The sequence below is a fragment of the Triplophysa rosa genome, linkage group LG8, assembly GCF_024868665.1.
Source record: "Triplophysa rosa linkage group LG8, Trosa_1v2, whole genome shotgun sequence".
Lineage (NCBI taxonomy): Eukaryota > Metazoa > Chordata > Actinopteri > Cypriniformes > Nemacheilidae > Triplophysa > Triplophysa rosa.
In genome coordinates, this window is record NC_079897.1 from 9,793,724 (window position 1) to 9,817,202 (window position 23,479).

At 41.9% G+C, this 23,479-nt stretch overlaps 1 protein-coding gene across 2 annotated transcripts in view; it reads right to left on the minus strand.

The window, feature by feature from the left end:
* Nucleotides 1-23,479, minus strand: part of lars2 (leucyl-tRNA synthetase 2, mitochondrial) — a 98,616-nt gene that overhangs the window by 22,054 nt on the left and 53,083 nt on the right. For both annotated transcript variants that reach the window (XM_057339875.1, XM_057339874.1), the window contains exons 10-13: nt 22,315-22,419; nt 20,979-21,094; nt 20,616-20,899; nt 3,453-3,551 (exon numbers count right to left, since the gene is read on the minus strand). In XM_057339875.1, the coding sequence (XP_057195858.1) occupies nt 3,453-3,551; nt 20,616-20,899; nt 20,979-21,094; nt 22,315-22,419 (604 nt within the window). The remainder of the gene's footprint in view (nt 1-3,452; nt 3,552-20,615; nt 20,900-20,978; nt 21,095-22,314; nt 22,420-23,479) is intronic.

Consider the following 23,479-nt stretch of genomic DNA (forward strand, 5'->3'; position numbering starts at 1 on the left):
GTGCTTCCCCATGTGGTGGCAAGTTTCACTCATGTTACCAGAGATGTGATACATCCACAACGCTTCGAACGCTTCTTCTAGTTCAGCACTCTCCTTACAGCCATAGCTCACCTCATCCACGTGGCTCGTTCTTTCGCCCACTCTACCCAGGGTGAATGTCAAGGGTGGCATGTCTGTCGACCTACAGAGGAAGAGTTGTTGAAAGCCAAAGCGTGTATTGTGAAGAGCGTCCAGAACGAGTGTTATTCGGAGGAACTTTAGTGTATCAACTCAGGATCCAACATTCCACCAAGCAGCAGTCTTTGGAAACTGCACCCCATCAAGGACCGAAATCAACTTCTTAGAGTAGGAGGTCGTATTGAGCAGTCAGATCTGAGTATGAACGAGGTTCATCCCATCATCGTTCCTGGCCGGCATCATCTAGCTACCCTGCTTGTGTCTCACTATCACGAAGCAGTGAAACACCAAGGAAGACATCTTACCGAAGGTGCCATTCGAGCGGCAGGATTCTGGCTGGTGGGAGCTAAACGCTGCATCAGCAGTTTGCTTCACAGATGCGTCACTTGTAGAAGACTGAGGGGAAAAATGGAACATCAACAGATGGCAGCTCTGCCAGCAGAACGGCTACAAGTAGCACCTCCTTTCACCTATGTAGGTGTCGACGTTTTTGGACCCTGGGAAATTGTCTCACGCCGTACAAGAGGAGGAGTCTTCAACTCTAAACGATGGGCTGTGATGTTCTCTTGTATGTGTTCGAGGGCGGTCCACATCGAGGTGATTGAAGCCATGAGTACCAGCAGTTTTATCAACGCCTTGAGGAGGTTCTTTGCAATCAGGGGCCCTGCAAAGCAGATCCGTTCTGACTGTGGAACTAACTTCATCGGCGCTTCTTGTGAACTAGAGATGGACCAGTCGAATCCAGGTTTCAAAAGAGTGGAGGAGTATTTGGACACTCAGAGCTGCACCTGGGTATTCAACCCGCCCCACGCGTCTCATATGGGTGGTGCGTGGGAACGTATGATTGGCATTGCCCGCCGTATTTTGGATTGCATGTTGCTTGAGGAGAAAAGGTCTCATCTTTCACATGAAGTCTTGACCACTTTCATGGCCGAAGTAACCGCAATCATGAATGCTAGACCGCTCATTCCAGTGTCATCAGATCCGGATTCGCTTCTAATCCTCACTCCAGCGATGCTTCTTACCCTCAAGACAGGTTCTGCACCTTCCCCTCCGTCAGGAAGCTTTGAGGAGGCGCATCTCATCAGGGAGGAGTGGAAGCGAGTCCAGAGCCTAGCAGACATGTTTTGGAACAGGTGGAAGCATGAATACCTCAAAACATTACAGCTTCGGCACAAATGGCAAGGAAAGAGGCCAAATCTCCAGGACGGAGACGTGGTTCTCTCGAAAGACAATCAAGCTAAGAGAAATCAATGGCCTAAAGGCATCATCACAAAAACCTTTCCTGGAGATAGAATGGAGTTGAAGTGGAAATTGTCAAGGATGGAACCAGAAAGACCTTTTCTCGGCCTGTTACAGAAGTGGTTTTGCTTTTTTCTCCAAAGACTGATTCCGTTAATTAATGTGGGCTCTTTAAGGACCCCAAGCGGGGAGTGTTGTGCCGCTTCAGAAAAGAAAGGGTATTTTATTTTGTTCCAGCAGTACAGCGTGATCTGTTGTCCTCGTAACTATTAGTGACGTAGTACCTGCGCACGTCACGTATGCGGAAGTCGATCGCTATGCGATAGTCAGTCGCAGCAGTGTGCGAGTTCTCCCAGCCATCCGTTTCTCGAGCGTTTGCTTTTTCCTCTTCCCTTTTTTGTTGAAGCAACGTCTGTGAGTATTTCTTATCGTGTATTATATATATATATACATATTAGGATAGTGTTTATTTTCATCACGGTAGAGTGGGTGGCTAAGTTAGCTTCATGTTTATTACTGCCTATTGTTTACTAGCTGGATTGTGTTTATCATATAGATCACCACTGTGTAGACAATCCGTGCTGTTTTCTGTTACTTGTATTTGTATTTAATATCAATGTATATCCCATTTGTATTGTATTGCAGTTTCACAATATGCCCAGTAAACTTTATGGAAGTGAATCATTCGTGTCCTGGAGTTTCTTGGGAGTGTTTAAGCTGAATGGAGCATAGTCCATGAAAACTACAGTAGGCTAAGTTGTAACTTACGCACAGCTGGTGCAGCCGGCCCCAAGTCAGTAAAATCAGTCTTGTTTAACTGGATTTCATTCATTCATTATATTTTCGCGAAAGTTTAAATTGGGGTACTGCAATGTTTATTTTCTCTAAAAAATGCTAACTTACTGCAAATGATAGCTAGCAAATTATTTTAAAACAATGTTAGCACATGAAAGCATTGCAAATAAACTGTTTACTTTACGTTCTTTGTGTATGTTTTTGACCAGCAAACTATGTGTAATGAAGAGTTGGTGTTAATTACAGTAGAAGTTAAAGAATTTTGTCTACAAGGAATTTTTTGGTCACCCTAATAAAATCACTGGGTCTTACCTGGCCACCTCTAAAAAAAAGTTCTGGCTACACCCCTGGCACTACCGACTGATCTTAAAAAGCACAAAATCTCTTCTTTAAGAGAAAAAATGTGTGGTCACATCTGCATTTTGTTAATAGAGTTAAATTGAGTGTTTACATTTTTCATTTTAGTGAACTGAAAATATATTAAAATACAAGTAATAGGCCTATATATAAACTTAATTTGCAATCTTTATGATTTATTACTTCCACTAATCTTGTCGCAATTCATTCTGGGATTACAATCTCTGTTAAGGATACACGTGATTCTGCCTTAAGGAACAGAGAAAAGTCTCTCACCATTTAATCACTCTCATGTCATCCTAAATGTTCTTTCTAGCTGAACGTAACAATTTTTATAAGCATATGCTGTCTGCATAATGAGATTGAACAGGACTCATGATGAGCCGATGAGCCTTTTTAATGCTTTATGTATGTACAGTATATAAATATGACGGCATGGCAATAGCTTGCGTCTTGTGACTAAACATGTTAGGATATTAATACTCATAATATGCATTTTAACTGCTTTTTTACAGCTCTTACAGTTCGCTTCAGAAGACATAACTAAACTACTGGAGTCATTTGGATTGAATATATGTGCTTTTTAGATCGTCACTATGTCTGTTCATGTTCACCTCTTGACACACAGAGACAGTTTATAAACATCTTTGTATGTGTAGAGTTAAAGAGAGCCATATGCATGACATAAAGTAAAGGTGAATAAACATGAAAAAAAAAGATTCTGGGTGAATCATTTCCTTAAAATTTGGCAGTGATCTTGATGTGTGTGAAATAAAACAGATGGGTGCTAAATGACTAACTACCCAGTTCTCGCTCAGCATCTCTAGATGCTCGTCTATACAAACACTTGTTTATGAGAGAGACCAGGCATTCCTTCTTACCTCACCGGGTTGTGTGAGTCAGTGTATCTGAAATAATACCAGGAGGAGTCAACAAATGTGTCCATGGTGTCTGTTTCTCTCTCCGCAGGACCTTTACACCTGAAATAGTAAGCAATGCTATGTAAACATCACAATGTGGTAATAAACTTACACAGTCTTTTATAGATTAATCTCTAAGGGGTGGTTTCCAAGACAAAGATTAGTTTAAAGGGGTGCTGCAACTGTGTGACATTTGTGTGCATTCTAACTTCTTTACAATGTTAAACGTGCTGTCATCTCATGCTTAACATGGTCAGCTTGTCAAAAAACGAGTTGGGTGTGTTACATAGTATTTCTGTGCTCGATACACTCCCCCAGCGATTGTACAGGTTTCAGATTTTTTTCCCCGAACATATAAAACTGTTTCGTAACAATTTTTCTTAGTCCCCTATTGGACAATTCTCCCGGAAAAGCACGCGGCAACAAGGAGAGCAGGAGAACGAGCATGCGCAGACGTCACTTTCACTTGTGTGCAAGAGAGAGAGAGAGAGAGAGAGAGAGAGAGAGAGAGAGAGAGAGAGAGAGAGAGAGAGAGAGAGAGAGAGAGAGGTCTCTTATACACATATAGAGAGAGAGAGAGAGAGAGAGAGAGAGAGAGAGAGAGAGAGAGAGAGAGAGAGAGAGAGAGAGAGAGAGAGAGGAGAGAGAGAGAGAGAGAGAGAGAGAGAGAGAGAGAGAGAGAGAGAGAGAGAGAGAAAGTTCAGGTGTTTGTTTGTTCACTGCATTTGGGTGATGAATGTTATAGAAACGGTGGATATAACGCTGGATTTGGAGATCGTTTGAAACTGATATATGGAGCTGTCCCAGCGCTAAAAGATGCCGGACATGAACAGCATGTGGTGAGTGAAACTGATGTCTGTGTTTTGTTGGCAATGGGTGCGCACGTGCTTTAGTTCAGCCTACTCCTCCACCCCCCGCACACGCCGTATGCTTTCAGAAAAAATCATACAGCTGTATCTGTCTTTTATAAATGTGATCAAACTAAATACTCTTCGAAGATACGACGTATGTGATACGACTCTATAGGTACTCAAGATTAATATGAGATTGGCAGAAACGGCGTGTGTTAGGGCCGCTTTAAACCAGGATTAGGCCTTAGTTAAATTAGGATATTTAAGTCATTTTTAAATACATGCTTTACAAGCAAACATTACTGTGTGCATCTTGAGACAAAAAACAATCGCACGGATATATTTTCAGTAGGGCTGTCAAACAAGTAATCGCGATTAAACCACCCCATACAGATTAAACTATAAAGCAAAATAATGCAGATGAATACAGAATATGTCTACCATATATTTACAGTAACAGTAGCGGGCAAAGGGTATATTTGTACAATATTTGCTTTTAATGCCCCCTCAGGTTCGATTAAACCATCAATACATTTCATTAATATGGTACTAAATGGAGAACACTAAACTTGGTCAAGGTATTGTTTGAAACAAACAAACAATACAAAACTTGTATACAATAAACAATACAAAACTTAATTTGGCAATGAAGGCAAACTACAGCGTATCAGGGAATATGGGTTTATTACAATATGCAAAAAAAGCATAGAAAAAAGCTCTCAAAAATAAAGCAAACATGTAACAAGTATTCATATTTTGTATTAATTGTTCAGTGTTTCTTTTTGTTAAAGGGATCATATTTTTCGTTTTTACTTTTTCAACTTTAGTTAGTGTGTTATGTTGATGTTTATGCATACAAAAGATTTGCAAAGTTACGGGGAGATATTCTCTTTAATAACAGAAATCGGGACTACAACAAATGGCTTGTAGGGACTACAACAAGCTTCTTCCCGAGTTAGTGACATTACAACACGTCCCTAAAATTTGCCATTGTAATGAAAATCAGCATGCTTCCATTCATCTTTAGTGACAGATTCACCAGTGACAATGTCACCAGGGCACTAGTGTTGTCACGATACCAAATTTCGGTACCAGTCGGTACTAAATGTGACGATACTTGCATTTCCTGCTATCATTTTGAGCTCTGTTGAGCAAATTATGAAAGACCTTTGATTGGCTATTGTGTTTCTAAGGTCATCGGATAGGTCTTCTAATGGCTCCTTACCGAGCGCTTGCGCAACCAAACCCGGAAGCGCGTGAAATGATCATTGCATTGCACTCTCTACCGAGCGCTTACACAGATACACACGGAAGCGTTTGATTTTTACTTTGATAGACTTTCAAATGGTTCTGTGTATACGATACCAAAATTTGGTATCGTGACAACACTACAGGGCACGTTAAAATCTAACTGGCTCCAACCAACAGAAATAAAAAATAACGTTGAGCCACGTAGTTACATAACACTATTACAAATACTCTGTTACTGCCCAAGCCTGCCAGTGTGGGTTTCATCATCTGGCACCACCAAACTCACAATGACACCGCGCCCGTCTCGCACCCAAAGCAAACAGCGCTTCATAGACCCAGGCCATCTGTTAGTTTACATGTCTCTGTAGACTTCATCTAACCATCAGCATCAGAAGAAACAAATTAACGTTCGAACCCTCAACCCACACGTGCTGTACGTAAGAGGGATTCCTGCCCTTCTAATGTCAATCCCAAAGAGTGTGAGTACGCTCTCTACACTCCAGTCTGAGAGTCCACCCCGTCTTTGATAATCAGTCCAACGCTCAGACAATCCTGCCTATTATACCACCGGCAGCGTGAGCCAAGCGCCTCCCAGTTGCCTAGCAACAGGGCGAAGGTGTAGCAGGTTAATTCTTTGAAAGCCAGGTGCCATTGAGAGACCAGTATCCCACATATGAAGCGTAATGCGGTGCCTCACAGGAGTGTGTTTACAGCACATCCACGTTGGGAGATTATGGGTTATTATTTACTTATGCTTTTTAAAAAAGCGAGATTTTACAGTTTTGTTTCTTTACTTTTTCAGCTCATTATTGACAAAAACTCTCATGGAGGAAGCCATTAGACACACACTGACCGGAGACTGCAGGTCAGGTGATGACAGCGGAGAGGTGTTAGGAACAAAAGAACATGAGTGAAAGAGACGCTGTGTCCAAAACCTGAAGCCGCCCAGCATCCCAATTAATGACTTCATATAGTGTTTCTGTATGAAAGTATCTACTGATCTAGAACAAATTTAAGTGTGAATCGGAGATAAACCAACCATTGAGATTCAAATTAACCATGGTTTAACTATATTAACCGTAAAACCATAGTAACCAAAAATTAACTTTGGTCTAATATTTGGAGTAAAACTTTAGTAATCAATCTGCCAAAATACTGGATGTGGGGACATAGCATCTGTTTAACACTGTATATCCAAAAACGTCTGGATCCACGTTCCATCTGAACAAAAATAGAGGGCACTTCCTCATCAAATCACAAGGTAAACAATCTCAGGAGGATCTTGCAGAGGAAGTTCACCCAAAAATGACTCACCCTCTGGTCATTTCAATCCTGTATGACTTTCTTCTGCAGAACCCAAAAGAAGATATTTTGAGAAAAGTTGGTAACAGAACAACGGCGGTACCTATCACTTTTATTGTATAGACACAAAACCAGTGCAAGTCAATGGGTACCGCCATTGTTCGGTTACCAACATTCTTTAAAATATCCTCTATTATGTTCTGCAGAAGAAGGAAAGTCATACAGGTTCAAAAATTACAAGAGAGTGAAGAAATTATAAAGAATTTTCATTTTTGGTGAACTATCCCAACTATTTAACTATTTAATCGAATTGCTATTGATTTTTTAGAAGACTAATGCAGAGATGCAAATAACCCTTACAAAATACAAATCTATGCAAATATACTGGAAAATATAATGCAATATATTAAACAATACATTTCTATTTATATGAACCAAGTGCAAATTTTTTCCATATATGAACATTGGCAACTCCTTTTTTTATTATTTAACATGTACAGTATATTGACAATATAGTATTCTACACATTTAATTTATTGACAGTTAAGATACAGTAAAATGTTTTTTTGCGTAAATGGAAAGTGCTTGTAATGCGCTGGTCAATCATTCGACTCTCACAAAAGTCACACTGCAGCTTTTTTTGTCCCCAAAACCAAGATTCACAGTTCAATCAATTTAGATCTTGTTTAGAGACATGAATTAGACCCTGCAGGTTTAATAAAGCTTTTGCCATTTCTGTGTGCATAAAATGGCCCATGAGCAGTCTGTAGGCATGCCGCCTGAAGCTGAAATGATGTGGTGTTATAACAGCACAATGATGTAAGGGCCCGGTTGCAAGAAACCCCTTAGGGTAAGAAAACCCTTAATTCAAATTGTAACAGTATTGTTACTAAGGGTTTTCTTAGGGGTTTCTTGCAACCAGGCAAAGGTCCTTAAAATCATGTCAAACTCATCATGTGGAACTTGGCAGACATCTACAGGAAACCAAGCTTTGTGGCTGTTTTATTTTTATGTGTAATCAACAGCCAATGCCGGATGAAAGATGCTTTTCTTGTCAGCTGCTGTTTTTTTGTTTTGGCTTGGATTCAATTAAACTTCTAACAACAGGACCGGAGACATTATCACAGCTCAGGAAATGATTTCTCTTTCTCTCAAGGCTGAAGCAGATAAGCTCCATCACTTTTCAATCTCCTTCAGTCTCATTCTCTCTCGACAGCTGCTCAGATGAATATATGTGTTCATTTAAAGAACCGAGGTGATTTTCTTTGAAGTCTTAATCTCCTCATCAACAAAAGAAGTGCTCGCCAACAAAAATGTTGTGAGTTGAATTATTCTACCCGTTAAATATCTATTTGGACTCCTCAGAAAGATTTTAAAATGAATTTGTCTTAAAAAACACCTGATGCTAAGATCTAAACGGTTATAATTTGATGGTTGATGGTTGTCAAACACAAAAACAGTCCATACTTATTGACTATGTTTCAAAACCCAATGAGTTGCCTTGCTATCTGTTGTTGTTATCTTTGTCTACATAGGCAGCTGATTTCTGAAGCTGCATTCACACCACCAAGACTTCACTTAGAGATGTTTCTAATTCTGGTTGTCCTAGTTATAAACATAAGTTATAAACTACACTGTAGGTTTTTTTGCCTCTAGTTTTTGAACCGTCACAACCGTCACCGAGTAAACTGATATATCTGATATAACTCTATATTCTATTTATAGAAAATAAATAAATGGTTTTCTTCTATTTATTATCTGTTGATTTTTGCAATTTGTGAATTGATGCGAACTACAGGAAGATTGAAATTGCAATTTATGCGAGTCTATAGGTACGTCCCAAATCGCGCACTTATGCACTATTCTACGCCATTTTGTAGTATATAAACAGGGCTGGGAAGGTTACTTTTAAAATGTATTTCACTACAGATTACAAAATACATGCTTTAAAAAGTAATTTGTAACATATTTCGTTAGATTACACAAGTTCTGTAACTTAATCGAAATACTTTAGAATACTGATAAGGTACGTAACACAAAGGGATCACCAAACAGAGGACTTGGCTTTCCTCTGGATTTTATTTTAAACAACATTAGTTTCCCACAATATATCTTAAAGCACAAACTTAGAAAAAAGAAAAGGAAAAATGCTGAAGCTCAAAAAGGCAGCACAATGCATTAAGAGCTGGGGTGTGTAAACATTTTTGAATTGGAGGCTAAATGTACTTATTTTGTCTTCTGGGAAACATGTGGTTATACATGCTTAATGTGAAGGGCATAACTAAATGAAAAAAATATCTATAAACAAAATAAAAAATCTTTACACATCATCCTGTTTAAACATTTTCACTTCCTTCTCTGAATGCATTGTGTTTCATGGAAACTTGTTTCCATCACTAAATAAAAACATTTAAATTTTGTTTTTTCAGAATTGCGAGATTTAAACTCATGAAATCAGAATTGCATGAAAAACTCACAATTGCGAGATCTCGCAATTTTGACATTTGTATAGTAAGTTTATTTCATGCAATTCTGACTTTATAACTTTATAGCAATTCAGAGTTTTTTTCTCAAGCTCGCAATTATGAGAAAATAAATCAGATTTGTGAGTTAAAAGAACTCTGAGATAAAAAGTCGCAATTACCTAAACAAATTACTTAAACAAGGTGTCATGGATCACAATGAAAGAAGAACCCAGATGCAGGCAGGCAGTGAAGGGGTTAACACAACAAAGCTTTATTAATACACGAAACAAAAACACCCACAATGGGGAAAACGAAACTGAGATATATATATATATATATATATAAAACAAAAGACTTCCCACGTGGGGGCAAAACGTAAAACAAGAGAAGCAAAAAACCTAACTCAAAAACTCGACCAAACGTCTTACAAAAAAACACGACAACACACAAAACTCACGATTCACGGACAAGGCAGAGAACAGGAACAAGGGTAACAACACACCAAACGAAGTACACGCATACACAACGAAATCCACGAACACAAGACAAAGAAACAAGAGGGTATTTATAGGGGAAGACAAACGAGGGATAATGACACAGGGCAGGTGTGGGTAATAAAACACTCAGGGAAAGATAACAAGGAAATGAGAGGAGTGGGGCAAATGACAAGACACTGGAGAGAACGTATATTATTCTCAAAAGGACAATAATATGTTTCTCTCCACACATAACCAAAGGCTTTGTCATGACTCTGCTACAGGACCAAGAAAAACATGACTAAATGAAGCAGAGCCATGACAGAAGCCCCCCCTTTAATGAGCACCTCCAGGTGCTCACCAAGGGGTAGACGGACGAGACAAGACCGACTGAGACAGTGACATGAACAGACAAAACATGGAAAACAAAATCAGTGGCAGACACGACAAAATAATAACAGGACTAGGGTGAGCCAATAAAAACAACAAACATGGGAGTGGGGGTGGGGCCAAACAAGGGCCCATAGAGGGCAGTCCAAAAGGGAGGTGGGGAGAAGTCCCAGTCCCCGGCTGCGCTCGAGGGCGCGGAGTCCTGGGGGACTTAGGGGGAGTCCTGGGGGGACAGTCTTTGGCCCTGGCAGTTTCCCAGGGGCCGGCTGGACAGGGCTTGACGCCGGCTGGACAGGGCTTGACGCCGGCTGGAAGGCCGGCTGGACATGGCTTGACGCCGGCTGGAAGGCCGGCTGGACATGGCTTGACGCCGGCTGGAAGGCCGGCTGGACATGGCTTGACGCCGGCTGGAAGGCCGGCTGGACATGGCTTGACGCCGGCTGGAAGGCCGGCTGGACATGGCTTGACGCCGGCTGGAAGGCCGGCTGGACATGGCTTGACGCCGGCTGGAAGGCCGGCTGGACATGGCTTGACGCCGGCTGGAAGGCCGGCTGGACATGGCTTGACGCCGGCTGGAAGGCCGGCTGGACATGGCTTGACGCCGGCTGGAAGGCCGGCTGGACATGGCTTGACGCCGGCTGGAAGGCCGGCTGGACATGGCTTGACGCCGGCTGGAAGGCCGGCTGGACATGGCTTGACGCCGGCTGGAAGGCCGGCTGGACATGGCTTGACGCCGGCTGGAAGGCCGGCTGGACATGGCTTGACGCCGGCTGGAAGGCCGGCTGGACATGGCTTGACGCCGGCTGGAAGGCCGGCTGGACATGGCTTGACGCCGGCTGGAAGGCCGGCTGGACATGGCTTGACGCCGGCTGGAAGGCCGGCTGGACATGGCTTGACGCCGGCTGGAAGGCCGGCTGGACATGGCTTGACGCCGGCTGGAAGGCCGGCTGGACATGGCTTGACGCCGGCTGGAAGGCCGGCTGGACATGGCTTGACGCCGGCTGGAAGGCCGGCTGGACATGGCTTGACGCCGGCTGGAAGGCCGGCTGGACATGGCTTGACGCCGGCTGGAAGGCCGGCTGGACATGGCTTGACGCCGGCTGGAAGGCCGGCTGGACATGGCTTGACGCCGGCTGGAAGGCCGGCTGGACATGGCTTGACGCCGGCTGGAAGGCCGGCTGGACATGGCTTGACGCCGGCTGGAAGGCCGGCTGGACATGGCTTGACGCCGGCTGGAAGGCCGGCTGGACATGGCTTGACGCCGGCTGGAAGGCCGGCTGGACATGGCTTGACGCCGGCTGGAAGGCCGGCTGGACATGGCTTGACGCCGGCTGGAAGGCCGGCTGGACATGGCTTGACGCCGGCTGGAAGGCCGGCTGGACATGGCTTGACGCCGGCTGGAAGGCCGGCTGGACATGGCTTGACGCCGGCTGGAAGGCCGGCTGGACATGGCTTGACGCCGGCTGGAAGGCCGGCTGGACATGGCTTGACGCCGGCTGGAAGGCCGGCTGGACATGGCTTGACGCCGGCTGGAAGGCCGGCTGGACATGGCTTGACGCCGGCTGGAAGGCCGGCTGGACATGGCTTGACGCCGGCTGGAAGGCCGGCTGGACATGGCTTGACGCCGGCTGGAAGGCCGGCTGGACATGGCTTGACGCCGGCTGGAAGGCCGGCTGGACATGGCTTGACGCCGGCTGGAAGGCCGGCTGGACATGGCTTGACGCCGGCTGGAAGGCCGGCTGGACATGGCTTGACGCCGGCTGGAAGGCCGGCTGGACATGGCTTGACGCCGGCTGGAAGGCCGGCTGGACATGGCTTGACGNTTTGTTTCTTTACTTTTTCAGCTCATTATTGACAAAAACTCTCATGGAGGAAGCCATTAGACACACACTGACCGGAGACTGCAGGTCAGGTGATGACAGCGGAGAGGTGTTAGGAACAAAAGAACATGAGTGAAAGAGACGCTGTGTCCAAAACCTGAAGCCGCCCAGCATCCCAATTAATGACTTCATATAGTGTTTCTGTATGAAAGTATCTACTGATCTAGAACAAATTTAAGTGTGAATCGGAGATAAACCAACCATTGAGATTCAAATTAACCATGGTTTAACTATATTAACCGTAAAACCATAGTAACCAAAAATTAACTTTGGTCTAATATTTGGAGTAAAACTTTAGTAATCAATCTGCCAAAATACTGGATGTGGGGACATAGCATCTGTTTAACACTGTATATCCAAAAACGTCTGGATCCACGTTCCATCTGAACAAAAATAGAGGGCACTTCCTCATCAAATCACAAGGTAAACAATCTCAGGAGGATCTTGCAGAGGAAGTTCACCCAAAAATGACTCACCCTCTGGTCATTTCAATCCTGTATGACTTTCTTCTGCAGAACCCAAAAGAAGATATTTTGAGAAAAGTTGGTAACAGAACAACGGCGGTACCTATCACTTTTATTGTATAGACACAAAACCAGTGCAAGTCAATGGGTACCGCCATTGTTCGGTTACCAACATTCTTTAAAATATCCTCTATTATGTTCTGCAGAAGAAGGAAAGTCATACAGGTTCAAAAATTACAAGAGAGTGAAGAAATTATAAAGAATTTTCATTTTTGGTGAACTATCCCAACTATTTAACTATTTAATCGAATTGCTATTGATTTTTTAGAAGACTAATGCAGAGATGCAAATAACCCTTACAAAATACAAATCTATGCAAATATACTGGAAAATATAATGCAATATATTAAACAATACATTTCTATTTATATGAACCAAGTGCAAATTTTTTCCATATATGAACATTGGCAACTCCTTTTTTTATTATTTAACATGTACAGTATATTGACAATATAGTATTCTACACATTTAATTTATTGACAGTTAAGATACAGTAAAATGTTTTTTTGCGTAAATGGAAAGTGCTTGTAATGCGCTGGTCAATCATTCGACTCTCACAAAAGTCACACTGCAGCTTTTTTTGTCCCCAAAACCAAGATTCACAGTTCAATCAATTTAGATCTTGTTTAGAGACATGAATTAGACCCTGCAGGTTTAATAAAGCTTTTGCCATTTCTGTGTGCATAAAATGGCCCATGAGCAGTCTGTAGGCATGCCGCCTGAAGCTGAAATGATGTGGTGTTATAACAGCACAATGATGTAAGGGCCCGGTTGCAAGAAACCCCTTAGGGTAAGAAAACCCTTAATTCAAATTGTAACAGTATTGTTACTAAGGGTTTTCTTAGGGGTTTCTTGCAACCAGGCAAAGGTCCTTAAAATCATGTCAAACTCATCATGTGGAACTTGGCAGACATCTACAGGAAACCAAGCTTTGTGGCTGTTTTATTTTTATGTGTAATCAACAGCCAATGCCGGATGAAAGATGCTTTTCTTGTCAGCTGCTGTTTTTTTGTTTTGGCTTGGATTCAATTAAACTTCTAACAACAGGACCGGAGACATTATCACAGCTCAGGAAATGATTTCTCTTTCTCTCAAGGCTGAAGCAGATAAGCTCCATCACTTTTCAATCTCCTTCAGTCTCATTCTCTCTCGACAGCTGCTCAGATGAATATATGTGTTCATTTAAAGAACCGAGGTGATTTTCTTTGAAGTCTTAATCTCCTCATCAACAAAAGAAGTGCTCGCCAACAAAAATGTTGTGAGTTGAATTATTCTACCCGTTAAATATCTATTTGGACTCCTCAGAAAGATTTTAAAATGAATTTGTCTTAAAAAACACCTGATGCTAAGATCTAAACGGTTATAATTTGATGGTTGATGGTTGTCAAACACAAAAACAGTCCATACTTATTGACTATGTTTCAAAACCCAATGAGTTGCCTTGCTATCTGTTGTTGTTATCTTTGTCTACATAGGCAGCTGATTTCTGAAGCTGCATTCACACCACCAAGACTTCACTTAGAGATGTTTCTAATTCTGGTTGTCCTAGTTATAAACATAAGTTATAAACTACACTGTAGGTTTTTTTGCCTCTAGTTTTTGAACCGTCACAACCGTCACCGAGTAAACTGATATATCTGATATAACTCTATATTCTATTTATAGAAAATAAATAAATGGTTTTCTTCTATTTATTATCTGTTGATTTTTGCAATTTGTGAATTGATGCGAACTACAGGAAGATTGAAATTGCAATTTATGCGAGTCTATAGGTACGTCCCAAATCGCGCACTTATGCACTATTCTACGCCATTTTGTAGTATATAAACAGGGCTGGGAAGGTTACTTTTAAAATGTATTTCACTACAGATTACAAAATACATGCTTTAAAAAGTAATTTGTAACATATTTCGTTAGATTACACAAGTTCTGTAACTTAATCGAAATACTTTAGAATACTGATAAGGTACGTAACACAAAGGGATCACCAAACAGAGGACTTGGCTTTCCTCTGGATTTTATTTTAAACAACATTAGTTTCCCACAATATATCTTAAAGCACAAACTTAGAAAAAAGAAAAGGAAAAATGCTGAAGCTCAAAAAGGCAGCACAATGCATTAAGAGCTGGGGTGTGTAAACATTTTTGAATTGGAGGCTAAATGTACTTATTTTGTCTTCTGGGAAACATGTGGTTATACATGCTTAATGTGAAGGGCATAACTAAATGAAAAAAATATCTATAAACAAAATAAAAAATCTTTACACATCATCCTGTTTAAACATTTTCACTTCCTTCTCTGAATGCATTGTGTTTCATGGAAACTTGTTTCCATCACTAAATAAAAACATTTAAATTTTGTTTTTTCAGAATTGCGAGATTTAAACTCATGAAATCAGAATTGCATGAAAAACTCACAATTGCGAGATCTCGCAATTTTGACATTTGTATAGTAAGTTTATTTCATGCAATTCTGACTTTATAACTTTATAGCAATTCAGAGTTTTTTTCTCAAGCTCGCAATTATGAGAAAATAAATCAGATTTGTGAGTTAAAAGAACTCTGAGATAAAAAGTCGCAATTACCTAAACAAATTACTTAAACAAGGTGTCATGGATCACAATGAAAGAAGAACCCAGATGCAGGCAGGCAGTGAAGGGGTTAACACAACAAAGCTTTATTAATACACGAAACAAAAACACCCACAATGGGGAAAACGAAACTGAGATATATATATATATATATATATAAAACAAAAGACTTCCCACGTGGGGGCAAAACGTAAAACAAGAGAAGCAAAAAACCTAACTCAAAAACTCGACCAAACGTCTTACAAAAAAACACGACAACACACAAAACTCACGATTCACGGACAAGGCAGAGAACAGGAACAAGGGTAACAACACACCAAACGAAGTACACGCATACACAACGAAATCCACGAACACAAGACAAAGAAACAAGAGGGTATTTATAGGGGAAGACAAACGAGGGATAATGACACAGGGCAGGTGTGGGTAATAAAACACTCAGGGAAAGATAACAAGGAAACGAGAGGAGTGGGGCAAATGACAAGACACTGGAGAGAACGTATATTATTGTCAAAAGGACAATAATATGTTTCTCTCCACACATAACCAAAGAGCTTTGTCATGACTCTGCTACAGGACCAAGAAAAACATGACTAAATGAAGCAGAGCCATGACAGAAGCCCCCCCTTTAATGAGCACCTCCAGGTGCTCACCAAGGGGTAGACGGACGAGACAAGACCGACTGAGACAGTGACATGAACAGACAAAACATGGAAAACAAAATCAGTGGCAGACAGACAAAAAATAACAGGACTAGGGTGAGCCAATAAAAACAACAAACATGGGAGGGGGGGCCAAACCAGAGGCCCATAGGGGGCAGTCCAGGGAGGTGGGAAGAAGTCCCAGTCCCCGGCTGCGCTCGAGGGCGCGAGTCCTGGGGATTAGGGGAGTCCTGGGGGGACAGTCTTTGGCCCTGGGCAGTTCCCAGGGGCCGGCTGGAAGGCCGGCTGGAAGGGCTGTGCCGGCTGGAAGGCCGGCTGGACAGGCTTGACGCCGGCTGGAAGGCCGGCTGGAAAAGGCTTGACCCGGCTGGAAGGCCGGCTGGACAGGCTTGACCCGGCTGGAAGGCCGGCTGGACAGGCTTGACGCCGGCTGGAAGGCCGGCTGGACAGGGCTTGACGCCGGCTGGAAGGCCGGCTGGACATGGCTTGACGCCGGCTGGAAGGCCGGCTGGCTTGACGCCGGCTGGATCACCGGACTGGACGCCGGCTGGATCACCGGACTGGACGCCGGCTGGATCACCGGACTGGACGCCGGCTGGATCACGCTGGAGCCGGCTGGATCACCGGGCTGGACGCCGGCTGGATCACCGGGCTGGACGCCGGCTGGATCACCGGACTGGACGCCGGCTGGATCACCGGACTGGACGCCGGCTGGATCACCGGACTGGACGCCGGCTGCACCGGACTGGACATCGGGCTGGACGCCGACTGGAGCCGACTGGATGCCGACTGGATTACCGGACTGGACACCGGCTCTGCACCGGCAGGGAGGGAGTCCGCGCTGCCCGCCGCTGCCTCTTTCTCTTCAGCCGAGCCACCCGCCTGGAGGTCGGCTGAAGGAAAGAGGCAAAGGGTGCGGCTGGCTCGGCTGGACTCCTCAGACGTGGACCCCAGGACTCACGTCTCCCCCGCTTGCCAACGAGGCTGGTGGACGATGGAGAGGCTGCCGTTGAACTCCCCAGGGCCACGACACCCATGACGCAACCTTCCGGGATGGACGCTAGGCAGGAGCGTGGAGCGTCAGGAGAGGAGCTGACGGGGAGGCCACTCAGCAGCTCCTGGAAGGATCCTCGGATCATCCTCTCGCGAATGGCCCGAGGAGGAGGTTCGACGAGACCCGCCAGGAAGTATGCATTGAAAAGCGCCTCTGGCAGAAAGCCCCTCCGAGACGCAGATGTCGGGCATACTCCGCCAGAGTTGATTGCCCTGGGGTGGAATCGGGCCGTCACCCTTCTGGATCAGGGTTGACGTTGTCTGCCACCAATCGGCCAACTCCCGCCTGGTAGAGGCCGAGGTGCTGCCTGCTGGGTTCATTTTCGGTTCGTGGATTCTGTCATGATTGTGGTGCAGAAGAGAACCCAGATGCAGGCACAAGGTGAAGGGGTTAACACAAAGCTTTATAATACACAAACAAAAACACCCACAATGGGGAAAACGAAACTGAGATATATATATATATAAAACAAAAGACTTCCCAAGTGGGGGCAAAACATAAAACAAGAGAAGCAAAAAACCTAACTCAAAAACTCGACCAAACGTCTTACAAAAAAACACGACAGGGTAAACAAGGCAACACACAAAACTCACGATTCACGGACAAGGCAGAGAACAGGAACAAGGGTAACAACACACCAAACGAAGTACACGCATACACAACGTAATCCACGAACACAAGACAAAGAAACAAGAGGGTATTTATAGGGGAAGACAAACGAGGGATAATGACACAGGGCAGGTGTGGGTAATAAAACACTCAGGGAAAGATAACAAGGAAACGAGAGGAGTGGGGCAAATGACAAGACACTGGAGAGAACGTATATTATTGTCAAAAGGACAATAATATGTTTCTCTCCACACATAACCAAAGGCTTTGTCATGACTCTGCTACAGGACCAAGAAAAACATGACTAAATGAAGCAGAGCCATGACACAAGAGACTCGCAAAACATGAAAACAGTCGTTGATCATTTAGGTAACCACAGACATTAAAGACATTAAACATTTTTATGTGGCAATTTGTATAAATTGGCTCAAATTGGGTAATGGAGTATTTGAAAACTTATATTGCGTGAAATAGCTTATTCAGAACAGTGCTAAATAAAATTAATATGCAATTTCTATGAACCCAGATCCCTCTTATTTTGTTAAAATTATTCCAATTTTGCATATTCTGCGAGGGGCATGAAAATGAGCAGAACTGTAGTTTGGGATGCTTTTACAGAGAGCGCTTTTCCACCATCGCGCCGAATCGTTCTAAGCACAGTCTGAAACGGTTATACAGTTATGTTTCCATGTGAGCCTTCGACACGACACGATTACAAACTGTTCTCAGCTCGGAATTTTCAGCACGGTTCTATAATCGTGCTAATGAATGCGCGCAGAGCCGTTATAGCTCAGTCTCTTGTGTTTACCAAGGCAGCGTGTGACGCGTTTGTCTTTACATTCTAAAAAAATCTGTTATCAGCCCTGCGGTGGAAAATGAAACCATTTACGTACCGGCTGGCATGGATCGGCACAGAGTGGAACGATTAAGCAACAAGAACGATTTGGCGCGATGGTGGAAAAGTGCTCAGAGAATCAACGATTGCTGTTTACATGAATTGCCTGTTACAGTTAATATAAAGTTTAAATGAAATAAATGCCATTGAAATTCCAAGTAATCACTTTGGTAATCTAAAAATACTTTTCAGATGTAACTGTAATTTGATTACCACCATTTAAAAAGTAACTGTAATGAAATACAGTTACTCAAATTTTGTATTTTAAATACGTAACTAAGTTACATGTATTTTGTTACTCCCCAGGCCTGTATATAAATATACTATATGCACGCAGGATGATGTACGTCTGCTAAAATCTCAGACAAAATCTCTGGACACTTCACGCACTTAAAGGCAAGGTAATCGATTTCTTACAACTGTTGTTGTTATTTAAAATCGACAACACTACTGCACAACAGGAACACGCCCCTTTCTGCATTGCTCTGCCCTCAAACGTACTGTGCAACTCAGGCATGAAATGCTTAGCTTTATCATAGCTTAAACCAGTGGTTATCAAACTGGGGGGGGCACAGATTTCGTAGCATTTTATGAAATAAAACGCCACAATGTCACACCAACCACATTGTGGCAATAAAAATGCCACACCAACCAAAATAATTGATGTTCCAGCATTGTGTAACTGAATATGTTTTTGGTTTAATTAACGCAACAATTACATGACCCATTTAACAAATTGTTTACTTAAAAAATTAACATACAACAAAATTCAGCAAATTGTTAGTTTAATACAATTATTATACAAAAAAATAATAATATAAATGAATATTAATATAAATTAAAAATAGTTATATTATTAGCCACTAGCCAGACCAATAAACAAACACAGAAAGGAAGTAAAATTCGGGCCAGGTGCGTGCATCCGAAGAAACGGCCTATAACAGCTATGGGGCGTGGATAAACAAAATCACTGGGGCGTGGTTTTAAAATCATTGTAAACCTCGGTTTATTGCATTTATAAAACGGCTATTCCATATTCATAGCCCGGTGTAATAAAATCAATACACAGCAAATAAAATAGAATTATATTAAAAAAAAAAAGATTGCTCCACCAAACAATATAGTTTCACAGAAACAGTTTTACAATAGAACACAGCACAACATCAGACTCAAGGACCAGATCTAACCATTTAACAATTATCCATTTTTTTCTTTTACGTTTTTTTATATTAAAATATATTATTATAGGAATATTTATAGGATATTATTGCAATCAAAATACTGAGCTCATCACAACGTAGACAACGTAGACACACAATAGAAAAGATTCTGATGCGTTTATCTCAAAAAGGCTATATATTACTCACATATAAATATATATAAATATATATTTTGTTTGCCTTTAGTTTAGTTATTCTAACTTTGTGAGTGAGACGTTTAGATACTTTTAGTGAGTAAATTTAATCACAATCATAATCGATTACTAAAAAGTTGGTGTATACATAGGAAGAAATTTGCATGTGGATAAAACGTATGGAAAAATTTTTTTGCACTCTTATGAACATCAAACACAGGATTTTGTTTAAAGTGTCAGCAGGTTTCAGCTACTGTGACACTTGGATAAGTGTGCTTCATGGTCAGAGATGATCTATTAATACCCTTCACACCGAGAGGGTGCTATCTCTACACACATCTTCAGTCGCTCCATGACTCAGTGGTAATGATCCCGGTAGCCTCCAGGGGACCAGAACTCCTAGAAACAAGCCACTTCTAAGTCTGAACTCCACTGTTTTGATGAGATTTGAAACAATGAGATCTGGCCGAGTCTGTCGGCACTGCACACGATCAAGTGGGAGTTCATGGCTTCAGACAAGAGAGGATAAATTATTCCATCACACAAAGCTCTGATAAAAAGAGCTTTTGTGGTGCTTGTCGGACTTTATAGTGAGAGGAAACAAAGTCTCATTTTTATTATCTCAAACATGTGATACTTGATCTATCAATGTAAAAAGATATTTGATATTTGGCACTGTAGGCCAATTCAAGGCCTACAGTGGTAAGTGCATGAATAATACAAAAAGTCCTGGTGCTCAAGTGAAGATGCAGGTATGAAGTCAACCTGCAACATGTTTGCACTGCCTTTCTCTTTCAAACAGAACAAGTTTCAAGTCTTACCTCGGACACTGGCATCTCAGCCAATCCTCTGCGGTCTTCAGGGGTGATTCCCCTTTCCCGATGAGGTGGGGTATTTTAGGCAGAACGACTGGCAGGTCCTCTTCCGTAACTGCTACAGGCCCACATGACCTGCAATGAACTATGGGAATGGGCGTACCCCAGAAACGCTGCCTTGAGATTAGCCAATCACGCAGCTTTGTACTAGTGAGGTATCCGCCAACTTTCCTCTGCTGGGCTTCTTTGGTAATAGAATTAAAAGCTACTTCATGGCTTTGACCTGTGAACTACAGCAAGAGAGTTGATCAGAGGTTACAGTCAGCAACATACAGTATTCAGTGTGTAGAGCTGTGATGGTGAGTGTACCTCAGCTGAGTTTATTAAAGTCACAGATCCATCTTTCTGTGTCTTCAGAACAGAGTTCCAGCTCAAACCCAGAGACTGAGCCAGTTTTGCATCCTCCTCATTGCTATCGGGGATGCCTGTTAAAAATAAAATAAACAAACAGTGGCCCATAACATGTAGAGCCCAAAGGGTATTTGGACACATTTAAAAATATCTAGAAATAACAAAATAATCAGCCTTAAAGGAACAGTTCACCCCAAAACTCATCATTTACTCACCCTCGAGTTGTTCCAAATCTGTATACATTTATTTGTTCCAATGAAAAATGAGAACGATATTTGGAAGAATGCTTGTAACCAAAAAGTTCTTGGCCACCATTGACTACCATAGTTGGAAACATGACAATGGTAGTCAAATGTGCACAAGAACTGTTTGCTTTCCTACATTCTTCAAAATATCTTCGTTTGTGTTCAACAGAACAAAGACATTTACAAGGAATTGTTCCCTACAATGGTAGTCAATAGTGGCCAAGAACTGTTTGTTTACAAGCATTTTCCCAAATATCTTACTTTGTGTTCATCAGAACAAAGAAATGTATACAGATTTGGAACGACTTGAGGGCGAGTAAATGAACACAGAATTGTCATTTTTGGGTGAACTGTTCCTTTAAGCAAAACATCTGAGAAAAAAAGAAGTTTAAGTTTGATATTTTGTATCTCCTGATTGTGCAGAATAACGACAAACATGGATGTCTAATATGATAAAGGGACATATCTTCTAAAAATCTAGTACTAAATTCTAAGGGAGTAAGAAAATATTGCAAATTCGCAATTCAAAAACATTAAGATATGTATCGTAGAGCTAAAATGGTTAAATTAAACCTTGAATGTTGTCAATTCTTTAACAAAATAACAAATATTAAAATGTTAATGTTTTGGGAAAAATTCTGCCATTTGTGTATATATATACAGGTGCATCTCAATTAATTAGAATGTCGTGGAAAAGTTCATTTATTTCAGTAATTCAACTCAAATTGTAAAATTCGTGTAAATAAATTCAATCCACACAGACTGAAGTAGTTTAAGTCTTTGGTTCTTTTAATTGTGATGATTTTGGCTCACATTTAACAAAAACCCACTTAGATTTTGGGTTTCACATTGGGTTTCGCAATTTGGGTTGAATTACTGAAATAAATGAACTTTTCCACGACATTCTAATTTGTTTAGATGCACCTGTATACTATGCTTCGACTTCCACTATATAACGTGCGCAAATTTCGGACTCAATGTGCAATGGCCTTAAGGGTTTAAAATCATTCAATACAAACAACCGTTGGCACACATGAACACCAACTCACCTATCACAGTGTCTAGATGTCCTTTGAACTCATTTCTGCCAGATATAACGACTGGAACCTCATGGCCGGAGAACATGTTGAGGGCAGTGACCTCAGTCAGGCTGTCTGCACATGCAGGGGTCAAAGATTAATGAACCCCAAATAACACATCGAATAACTAATATCAAGAGCTATAACAATGAAAAAACACAATTCAAACATGAAGGAAAACTGAAATGTTATTCTTAAGGAACTGGAAATGTGAATTGGCATCAGGATAGAAAGCATAAATGTTAAAATCTTTATGATTCCCAAACTACTCATAACTGAGATATCTTCAAGAAAAAGCTGTCCCTTAAACAGTCTATACAGCAGTGGTCGCCAACCCGTCGATCGCGATCGACTGGTCGATCTTTGAGACGTTACTTGTCGATCCCCGAAAGTAGGCTAATACGAAAATGGAGAGACAAATATATTGTGGCTGATCAATGTCCAGTTTTGCAAGCGCATCTCTCTTTCTCTTCATTCAGTGGTTGTATGTTTTTAAGTTCTGCATTAATCTTTTCATGGCTGTATAAATAATGATTCCCTGGCCTGCGTGAGTTTTTAATGCGACCGTTATCATTAATCACATTTCATTGTGATGCGCGACTGCGCGTGATCGCTCTTCAGTGTTTCTAATGTCGGTGGTCAGTGATCAAACGCAAAATGAGACTCGCGCATGCACTGGCGTAACTGTCATTTGGAGGTCACTATACTGTTGCGGTGCATTACGCTTAAAAACAGTTTATTCATATGACATAAAAATGTCACTTGTTCGTTGGCGTTTTTGTGCTTTTACACTGGATGCGCAAGCAAGCGACTGCGGTCAAGCCAGCCGCGGTTTGAAAATACACGGTCAAGCCAGCCGCCGTTTAGGTTCAGATGCGCGCTTATTGAGTGGTTTACGGTACATTACGGGAACACCGCTTGTAAAGCTTTATTTAAATGTAGATGATCCGCGTCTCTTGTCAATAACATATTTCTTGTTTTACGTTTAGAATATCTCGTTTTTGTCGTAATTTATGCAGGTTTTTTTCTCCGAATGTTTGCATTATGATTGCTGTAACGTTATATTGTGAAACCAATGTCTCTGTCTGTATCTTAAATATGTATTATTTTAATGCCTTCTAGACCTTTGTCCTGC